General features: G+C 40.1%; 1 protein-coding gene across 4 annotated transcripts in view; it reads right to left on the bottom strand.

The window, feature by feature from the left end:
• Positions 1–7,098: 7,098 nt before the first annotated feature.
• Positions 7,099–10,706, bottom strand: part of tle3b (TLE family member 3, transcriptional corepressor b) — a 31,459-nt gene continuing 27,851 nt past the window's right edge. For all 4 annotated transcript variants that reach the window (XM_014001545.1, XM_014001546.1, XM_014001547.1 and 1 more), the window contains exons 20-21: positions 8,772–8,848; positions 7,099–8,393 (exon numbers count right to left, since the gene is read on the bottom strand). In XM_014001545.1, coding sequence (XP_013856999.1) covers positions 8,286–8,393; positions 8,772–8,848 — 185 coding nt within the window. In that variant the 3' untranslated portion in view covers positions 7,099–8,285. The remainder of the gene's footprint in view (positions 8,394–8,771; positions 8,849–10,706) is intronic.

Below are 10,706 nucleotides of genomic sequence, written 5' to 3'. Positions count from 1 at the left end.
AGCTTCACTGAGTGAGAACTAATATTGAGAGCTCAGCAGACAGTTTAAGTTTCACTTTCACTTTCACCCGAGAACCTGCAGGAGTCATGGACGGGGTGTGTGGGGAAGGGTGGGCGGCACTCCGCTATGAGGAAGCTCGGCTTAAAGACACATCCCAGGGACGTTTCTGGTTCCTGGTCCCCATCTGTCGTTTTGCTCCTCAGCATGGCTTCCTAAAAACACTGCAGGATTTCTCAAACATACAGGAATGAGTCAAAGCAAGGCTTTGGGCATGTTTTTTATGAGAGTATAACATTATAACATGATATAAAACTCAAAAAAGTTGATTTTACATGATATCGCCCCTTAAAGATTTTTAAAACCTACTCCAATCCCTCCTTCGCCGAAAAATATAAAAGTTGCAGTTGGAGTATTGCTCTTCCTAGTCTGTGTGATCAAAGATCAAGGGAAAGGCTTTTGTGACGGTAAAAGCACTGAATTATACATAACAATATGAAAACTAGACACACACAAACACAAGTCCCTCGTCCAATTTGGGACGTTGGTCCTGAGTGGGCTCTTGTGTCATGCAGAGTCTGATGAAAGCTTCTCATCTGAAGGACAGGTCAGACGGAGCGAGGCCCGAATGCTTTCAAAGGCACCCAAATGACCTCTGGGAGCTGAAGCACCAGCGCTCTCCGCCTCCACACAACCTCGCTTTAATCTTCCCCTGCTCTCCACCAGCACTTGGTTATCCCGCYGCCTGAAGGACATGAGGAGGAGGCAGCCTCTTGTTTTCTCCCGTGTTGTCTTCATWCGTCCTGAAGGTTTTACTTCAGGCCTCCGCTTCAGCGCGGTCGATGAGCTGTCGTCATGGGTGTGAAGAGGCAGGAGAGAAAYGTGTGGAGGCTTGAAACTGCTGGGAAGATGGCATGAGGAGGAGAYAGAGCTGGAAGTAAAAGATGAAAACATAAAATAAAAGTCTTGTCTCGGTGAGGGGAGTTGTGTGTGTGTGTGTATGTGTATGTGTGTGTGCGAGAGCCTTTCATTTTTGTTCTCCATGACTTCTCACAGTGGCATAAAAGAGATGAAATCAGGCGTCTGTCAGCTAAAAAGAGAGTAAAACCTCGGCCTCCTGCCGCAGTGAAGCGAGCAGAGAGGCAGAGTGACCTGCATCGCTTCTCCTTCACAGGAAACGCTCCCGACTGTCAAGGAAACAAAAACAAGTTGCTTCACAGGACGAACCTTTTACTGAAGCACTGTCTGCCTTTTAGCACAGGYGCTTTTTCTCAAGTGTTTTATTTTTGAGTCATATATCTAAAAGACTTGTGACAAAGACTAAATCACAGACAGACATGATATCCAGTGGGTTTTTCCCCAACATCTCAGGGAAAGAAAGTCAGAATCTGAAACCTTGAACACAAGAGTTTGTATTTGTGATTAGTTCTAATAAAGCTCATTATTGAACTAAATGTGCAATAGCATCCTGTTTCCTGTTGGAGTTGTGATTGGTTTGTTTGACTGTTTTTCTCATAGCAGTTGTTTCTTTTAGCCCTTTGAAAGTATTTTCTAARACTGCAGTAAAAGTCCAGGATGAGGTGGCTGTTTTCCTCCATGGTTGCTTATTCTTTGAGATATGATCAAAACAAACCAAGCTCTAAATGTACCAATTAAACTTCAAACAACTCTCTAAATTTCACTTTCATGCTGTTTTATCTTTTGGTCTTGCTACAAAACGTTATGACCATAGATGAGGGTCAATAACACAGACAAAACAGTAAACAGAGAACTTTGCCTTTCACCTCAGTTCTTTCTTTATCAGACCAGACCAATGCCCACTTTACTGCAGAAAAGCCCTGCATCCATTGATCCATCGCCTGCTCTGTACCATCACTAGACTGGCAAGACTGGGAGAGGCCTGAACTCCTCAACTTGAGGTGCTCATGCCCAACACAAAGAGGACAATTCTACCTTTTTCTTGTTGAGAATCGAGCTCTTTCCTGGTGAGGGTTGGACTCCGCCAGGGCTGGAAAATGTATCACGATATGCTGTAAGTGTTCCATTGTGGCTTTCAATAATTATTGATTATGTTGTTTTTTTTTACCTATTTGAATAAGGACCAGGAGAAAACAAAGGCTGATTATTACTACCAAGCAGAGTTCTGTGAAATGATCAACATCCATTAGACAAAATTTCAACTGCTATGGATCTGTCACGATACACAGGGATTGGACAATGAACTGAAACACCTGTCATTTTACTGTGGGAGGTTTCATGGCTAAATTGGACCAGTCTGGTGGCCAGTCTTCATTAACTGCACATTTCACCAGTAAGAGCAGAGTGTGAAGGTTCAATTAGCAGGGTAAGAGCACAGTTTTGCTCAAAATATTGCAATGCACACAACATTATGGTGACATACCAGAGTTCAAAAGAGGGCAAATTGTTGGTGCACATCTTGCTGGTGCATCTGTAACCAAGACAGCAAGTCTTTGTGATGTATCAAGAGCCACTGTATCAAGGGTAATGTCAGCATACCACCAAGAAGGACCAACCACATTCAACAGGATTAAGTGTGGACGCAAGAGGAAGCTCTCTGAAAGGGATGTTTGAGTGCTAACCTGGACTGTATCCAACATAAAACCGTGGCTGCCCAAAATACAGCAGAATTAAATGTGCACCTCAACTCCCCTGTTTCCACCAGAACTGTCCGTCAGAAGCTCCACAGGGTCAATATACACGGCTGGGCTGCTGTGGCCAAACCTTTGGTCACTCGTGCCAATGCCAAATGTCATTTTCAATGGTGCAAGAAGCAGAAATCTTGGGCTGTGGACAATGTGAAACATTTATTGTTCTGTGATGAGTCCACTTTTACTGTTTTCCCCACACCTGGGAGAGTTACAGTGTGGAGAAGCCCCAAAGAAGTGTACCACCCAGACTGTTGCATGCCCAGAGTGAAGCATGGGGGTGGATTAGTGATGGTTTGGGCTGCCATATCATGGCATTCCCTTGGCCCAATACTTGTGCTATATGGGTGCGTCACTGCCCAGGACTACCGAAACATTCTGGAGGACCGTGTGCATCCAGTGGTTCAAACATTGTATCATGAAGGCAGTGCCGTGTATCAGGATGACAATGCACCAGTACACACAACACGACTGGTGAAAGATTGGTTTGATGAACATGAAAGTGAAGTTGAACATCTCCCATGGTCTGCACAGTCACCAGATCTAAATATTATTGAGCCACTTTGGGGTGTTTTGGAGGAGCGAGTCAGGAAACGTTTTCCTCCACCATCATCACATAGTGACCTGGTCACTATCCTGCAAGAATAATGACTTAAAATCCCTCTGACCACTGTGCAGGACTTGTATATGTCATTCCCAAGACAAATTGATGCTGCATTGGCTGCAAAAGGAGGCCCTACACCAAACTAATAAATGATTGTGGTCCAAAACCAGGTGTTTCGGTTTCATTGTCCAACYCCTGTGTATTGTTATTGTTTTATTGYCCAGCCCTAGCTGTCCCTCGTCTCTGGCCTGGGAACCTCACAGTCTCTTCTCTACTTTTTGCAGATGACGTATAACTTGTTATAATCATTGTAAATTCCCTTTAAGGCTTACAGTATGAGTTCAGTTCTAAGAATAGCTGCAGAAATTAAATAATGTGGCAAATCCTGATCAAAACTCCAGTTTTCTGGTTGCAGTCTTGACATTTTTAGAACGTTGACTTTGTTAAAGAAATAGCACAGTAGTTTGATTTTTTTGTGGGAAAAAAACAAAACAAAACTACCAGATCCCACTCCTGTGCTACAAAACAAACATTCCCAGTAGACTCGTTTATGTATGGTGAGTCTGAGCTCCGAGAACATGTTGTGAAGGTATCTGAGCAAAAATATGTCCATGTATGCATTCTTAGCTCAGCCATATGTACGACGCCTTCAGCCCACACACTCAGCTGAAATCACCCCATATTGCTTTGCAAACCCCCCCTCCCTCCCTCTCTGTCACAGGCACAGTCAGAAATCACAGCCTTACAGCCAGCACCCCCACAAAAAGTGAAAATGAATGTACTCGCCTCCTGTGGTGGGAGCAGAGCGAGAGTGTGGGAGAGGAGAAAGAGACATGGCAAGTGTTCAGGAGGGCTGTGAGTCACTCCGACTCACAAACATTAATACTACCCATCATGAATACTTCATGAAACACGTCCCTCATACTGCAGCCATGTTGTCATGCGCTGGTTAGTGTTTGTTCTTTGTTTCAGAGACTTTTCATCCCTGAGTTGTGTTTTATAATCATCTTTCACATCAGTGAGCGGCCACAAGTTCCCAAAGTGGCGTGTCTTTTTTGTTCCCCCTGAGGCATGTGGGAGTGTGTGAAATGTGAGTGTGACCGAATGTGTTTATGCCGGTTGTGTGATTCAAGTGAAGCAACAGTGCGATCACTCAGTGTGTGTATGTGAGTGTGTGGTTTGGGTCTCAGCACTGATCCCAAGCTGCGTCTCATCCCTCCCACTGTGACTCCTGTCAGCGCGCCTGACACCACAAACCAGCCCTTCTGGATGCAGACACGAGGAAGCTCGGCTTTCGTTGCCATTTCTGCATTTAGATCATTGAAGGTGAAACAATAAAGCGATTAACATGTAAAGCAGGTTTGCACGATACACATTAGGACGCCACTTTTGTGAACCGTGCCTAATCTAACAGAAGTTCAAATGATGTGCCTCATCAGCTGTTTCCCACCTGAGCTCACGCAAAGTAAACTCACACTACYGATCAATTTCTTCTAAGGTATATTTCTAAAAATAAATCTTCTCTCCTAAGGTGGGCAACTCATTAACCGCTTTATGATTTTTAATTGGAGCCAACCCAAGTCAACATGGTCACCTCAACCAACTGAACGTAGGTAATATATAAAGGTGACCCTATCACATCGAAACGAGGATTAAGTCCAAAAGTGGAATGTAGAGAAATAAGCAGATATAAGGATATAAGCAGATATAATCAATGTATCATTTTAATGAACTGTCTGAAATATAATCCTAAAATAACTTTTGAAGCATTTTTTTGAGCAGCAGCAACAAAAAAAGGAGGAAAAACTCCTTAAATTTTTGAATTTTTCCCTGTGAGCTAGCAATGTTTTTGTTTATTTCCAACTGGGAAATCTCAATATTGAAATACTATTTGAAATTTTGTCTTTATAATGACATCAAAAATTCCTCAATAAATTTACATAAAATTAGGATTCAGACCAAACAGTAATGTATTATCGTAACCAACAAGACAAATTAAGACATATCTTTGGATAAGCTTATGATATCAGGATGATCCAAGTATCAAAATGTAGCTTTTAAAGCCAGGAATCTGAAAATGTAATTAGGTTATTTTGACCAAATCTGACTTAATCCTCATTTCGATATGATGGGTCACAAATGGCTCTAACTCAGTTAATATTACAAAGCTCAGATTTGGTGTGCTAGGAGCTGAGAGTCATACGAAACACATACTCTGAGCTCTACTCGTACATTGGGAGTAAAACTTGTTTGCATATTATTTAACAAACCACTAGATATACTTTACTGAAACTGTTAGAATTGCTTAAGGTTAGGAACTTTCTTTAAATGCTGTATAACCAACACAGCCTAGACTGCAAAGTGTGACAGTTTGTTTTTCTTTAAACGAAAAAGGACTGATTCAAATAGAAAAACAGCTACTTGGAGCTGCTCTTATCATGAATTCAAGTCTGCAGTAATTAATGTTTCTCTCAATAGTTTGAATATCACATTGATCCAACAATAGTTAAGTGTTTAAGTGCTAAGTAGACTTGACTGTGTTTTTGTCTAAAGTTTCCTCTCAGAAATGTGTTGACAGCCTCCTTAACAGTGTATTCAGGAGTTTAGCTTCAAACTCTTAGCACTTACTTGCTAATCTTGTCACATTTGTGCAACAATTATCTGTACTATCTACTAGGGCTGCGCACAATATATCATATATCGCCATTGCAATATCAGTGTGCGCAATATTCATATTGCAAAGGATTGCTTGGAGGGCAATAACTGTTGACTAATGTGTTTGAAGTTGTATTTTTCATGCTAATGCAATATTTAGCCAGTAGGACAGAATCTCACAGCAGCAAAAAGTCATGTCAAACAAATGACCCTGCGAAAAATGTTAAAGATCACACAGTGAGAAGTACAGATTAGAAGGGGGGGGGGGGGGGCATATTGCACCTGATATCATCATTGCAATATTTACAAACATTATCACCATCACAAGGTTTTCTAATATCGTGCAGCCCTACCATCTACTCAACAGAAATCAATTATCCAAGAAGACCGAGTTTTGCATAATTAGACACATGACCAGAACTCGGAAGTTGAAGCAACAAAAGACTAGTGCTCTTTAGCAGACTGGCTGCAATAACAGTTTTAGGTTCTCGCCCTCTATGACAACATGTGGGGGTGTAACAATACACCGATTCATATCGAATGATTGAGTCAATTACACAAAGGCAAAACGAAAACGCTCCATATCGTCATCAGATGCCCAATGTGGATAAATGATTGTTAGATGGGCATATCGCGCATATCAATCGCACGACTTATGAATTGAATCAAAACTGTGTCATGACAGATTATTTGATATCAAAATACATTGTCATCCAAACAAACTGATATATCATATTGTGATTAAGCTGGTGACTTACAACCCTAATAACAAGTGGGATATTTTCCTGATTAAAACATAAAATTTCACATCATTTTTTCTTCGCGTGTTACTATTTGTTGATTCACAGCTCTCATTTTGTTGCTGTTTGTTGAAATATGCCTGCACTTATCCAGAGCTGGAAAATTTCTATGAAGTATATGGTATTATAGGGTATAGGAATCCTTTGTACACTTGTAGACTTTGTAAAGAGACAACCTACTTAATATTCAGTGATCTCCAAAGATTTGTACTCCAGCACAGAGTAAAACCACCACTTAATCTTTTCAAAAGCAGATCTCTGAACAGAGCCGTGTTTTTAAACATAAAGATTTGCTGCTTCTTAGCTTTGACTGTGAAATGTCACCCTCATGCCAACACCAACTGAAATGTGGGACTATTTACAAAGAACTGGGGCGTTCTAGAAAAACAGTTTTATTAATTTATTAACACATGTACATTAGTTTTCAGTGCTGACAGCATTTGCTACATACTTTGGTGTGATTCAGAGGTGCGTTTAGCCTCATTTACCTTCTTGTGATAAATGCTGACAGAATCAGAAGCACAGTGTACAAACCAGAATTATCTACCCTCATGTTAACTGGACTATTTCTGTTTTTACCTAAATGTGATTTCTTCTGTCCTCGCAAGCATTTACAGGCACTGAATGTTTCAGTAAGGACAGACTGGTGTGTGCAGTCTGACTCCCGGTCAAAGCYGAACAGATTCCGGGTAAACTGATATGATACAAAGAGCAGAGTGATTCCAACAGAACTGTTTGACTTTAGTTTGAGTAAAAATCAGTGGAGCAACTCAACATCCACATTACATCAAGCTAGCAGAAGCACACAGTCATTCAGTTTATGCTTCTGCTGCCAACTGAGGTCCAAGGGTTATGCTAAGCTTTAACATCCCCCGTCTCCTACAATCGAACAAAACAAACGGGGAGAAAGAAAAGCACAGACGGATCAGGACACTTCATTTTATACAGATAAGTAAATTTACATCCATGTCCGTTTCCTAAATCGATGCCCCACTTGATCCCGCTGAAGTCCCACCTGAGTCTGAGAACCGACCACAGTTTTACTGTCCTCTAAGAGCACTATGGCAAAAGGCCATTTTTAAAATTTCCATGAAATGCTCTTCTGCTCGATTTCTGGAAAGCTCAGCCTGCAGAATGTGCTAAAAAAATCAGCGTAAAATAGTCACAAAGTTCGGGTCTCTTGCTCAAATGTAACAGCAAGGGAGCAAAAACATGGTAATCACAAATACACCCAGGACATGAAAATATATATTTTTATAATATATATAAAATGTCTTATTTAATCCAATATGTACACTTTGCACAAGATGTTTGAGGCATACGTTCCTCAGAAATGAAGCTCCGCTTCACTGGTTACATCCAAAAAGAAGAAGGGGGATCACAGATCTCAAAATGTGCATCCGTAAAACAAATGGTCAAAAAAAGGTGAACCTCCGTCCAATACAAACATCTGCAGGCTGAAGTTTGAGACACGTAGTTTGTTTTAATCCATTGTAGTTTGTTTGGTCAGCGAGAAAAATAAAAAAAAAAACATCTCAGTGGAAGTGCTGAAGCCTCCTCTGTTCAGTAGATGACCTCGTAGACGGTGGCCTTCTTGTCACCAGAACCCGTCACGATGTATTTGTCATCTGCTGAGATGTCGCAGCTCAGGACGGACGACGACTCCTTTGACTGAGGAACAAACAATAAAAGCCACAACTGAATCACATTCAATCTGCATTAAATTCTGCTTTCTAATGAGTTTTCACCTAGGTGAAAACATATTTGTCATTAATAAAACAGTTAAAGAGTGTGGCACATGGACTCAGAGGCCAAACTGCAACAACTCTGTCAAACCTAAATTAGGTCTCAAGGAATGACGTGTGTATTTGGTGCACTATTTCTATTTTAACTTTACACTGCTTTTGAATGTTTAGACATGTATGCTTTACTTATGCTCCTACAGCTCATACAGAGCCGTTCACATCTGAGCCACGAAACATAATCYGTTGAAAGTTTCTATAACTTTGTTACATTTTGCTATTTAATTTTATTTTATTTCATATTTACCTGGAATATGCTGGCACCGTAGGGAGTCCTCCATGCGTTCAGCAGGTTATCCTTCCCTGTGCTCACAAACCATTTCCCTGCAGACACACATCCACACATTGTAAGACTACAAACATGGCCACAGGGTTCTTACAGACATTTACAGATCATTTCTAAAAACAGCAAACACATGACAGTAATAACCTTATCAATGACCATAAAAAACATAATGAAGGAGACTCACAACACTTCCCCAAGTTAATTATTCAAATGACCCTCTGATTAATTACCCAGCTGACTAGTTGGCTGATGATTTAATTAGTGACAGCAAGAGCTCTGAAGCATTGAGAGACATTTAAATGAACCATTTGTGCGGCGACAGAGATATGAGGCTGGGCTTCAGAGGCAGAATTAATACTTTTAGCATTAATGAGTTAAAATAGTAAAAGCATCTGCTCTACCCAACAGGCAAAGCTTTCTAAACTAATTAATATATTTGTAAAGTGCTGATTTGTTACAGCTGGTAATGTGTCAGCAAGACCAACAAAATCTGAAACATTCCATTTTTAGCAGCTGAAGTTAGTAGTTTTGCTTCATCAGCATAAAAGAGAAAAACATTTGACACTATCCCCTGGATTGACCAACACTCTAATCAACAGGAGTCCAAGGAACTCAGTAAAGATCTAAATGAAAGTATTGTACAGTAGATAGTAAAATCTTTAATTTTTTTTTCTAAACAGCTTTACATTCTAAGTTCATCTGATCAAYGATTGTACGTAAAGAAAACGTATTTCAGAGGTGTCACCACTTTGTCAAGATCAAAAAAGACCCAAACTGTCACACTCTGGTGTTCAGGAACAATACAGGAATCACAAAAGTTTCAAGTCTATCATGAACTGAAAAATAATGTAACACCAGTGTCGCTGTCTACATTAACCAGTTTAACTTCATCATATACTGAAGATTCTGACAAAGACAATCCTGCTACAAACGTGACACCTTTAAGCTCAAACAAGTGAAATATCTTCTGGAGAAAAGTTTTATGGTCAGATGAGACATTGATTGAGTTGTTTGCCCACAATGACAAGAAATATGTTTAGAAGAAACTATGTGAGGCCTTCAAACCCAACAACACTGTCGTCTGACTGGCATACATGGTGGCAGTAATGTGGTTGGAATCACAAAGGAGGAGGTCTACCTCCAAATTCTTCAAATTCACCTCAAATCAAAGATGAAATGATTGACAGCTTGACACATTTAGGTGATTTTACAAACACATTAGAACTGCTTTCTGACTGGATAAATCAGGCAAACATTAAGCTTATGGAAGGGCTTTTCCAAAGGCCTTTTTGAAAGTTTATAGACTATGTATATAAGTCGAGTCTATGCCAGGAAACCAACCCATTTAATTGAACTCTTATCAGTTCTACTAAGAATGGTCAAACATCAGCCAGAATTATACTAGAAGTTTGCTGATGGTTACAAAAGATGTGTAGTTGAAGCGCAACTTGCTAAGAGACATTTAACAAAATATTAGTGTGGTGTTGGTATAATTTTTGACACTTCATTGATTTTCCACAGTAAATTCAAATTTGTTTACTCATTTCTTGTTTTTAAAACTGATTGAAGTTGTATAATTATCACACGCTGCAAAAAACCATCTTAATAAAAGCAATAAAAGCTCAAAATTTAACATTATTCATACACATAATGAGTGTACGTAAACCTCTACTATATATACACTATATACACATTAGTTATTTTTGTCTACACGTGAGTTTCATTTCATTAGTAGAGCAGGTTGTGTGCACAGGAAGGTGTAAAGAAAACAAAACTGGTTGCAAAAAAGTGTTAATTGTATAACTTAGAGACTGCTGCATTGGAGCGAATAAACATTTAACCTATTGCTTTGTGTGTGTGTGTGTGTGTGTGTGTGTGTGTGTGTGTGTGTGTGTG

The sequence above is a fragment of the Austrofundulus limnaeus genome, unplaced genomic scaffold (assembly GCF_001266775.1).
Source record: "Austrofundulus limnaeus strain Quisiro unplaced genomic scaffold, Austrofundulus_limnaeus-1.0 Scaffold9, whole genome shotgun sequence".
Classification (NCBI taxonomy): Eukaryota; Metazoa; Chordata; class Actinopteri; order Cyprinodontiformes; family Rivulidae; genus Austrofundulus; species Austrofundulus limnaeus.
Note: the sequence above shows the minus strand (reverse complement) of the source record. Positions and strands in the feature narration are given on the sequence as shown.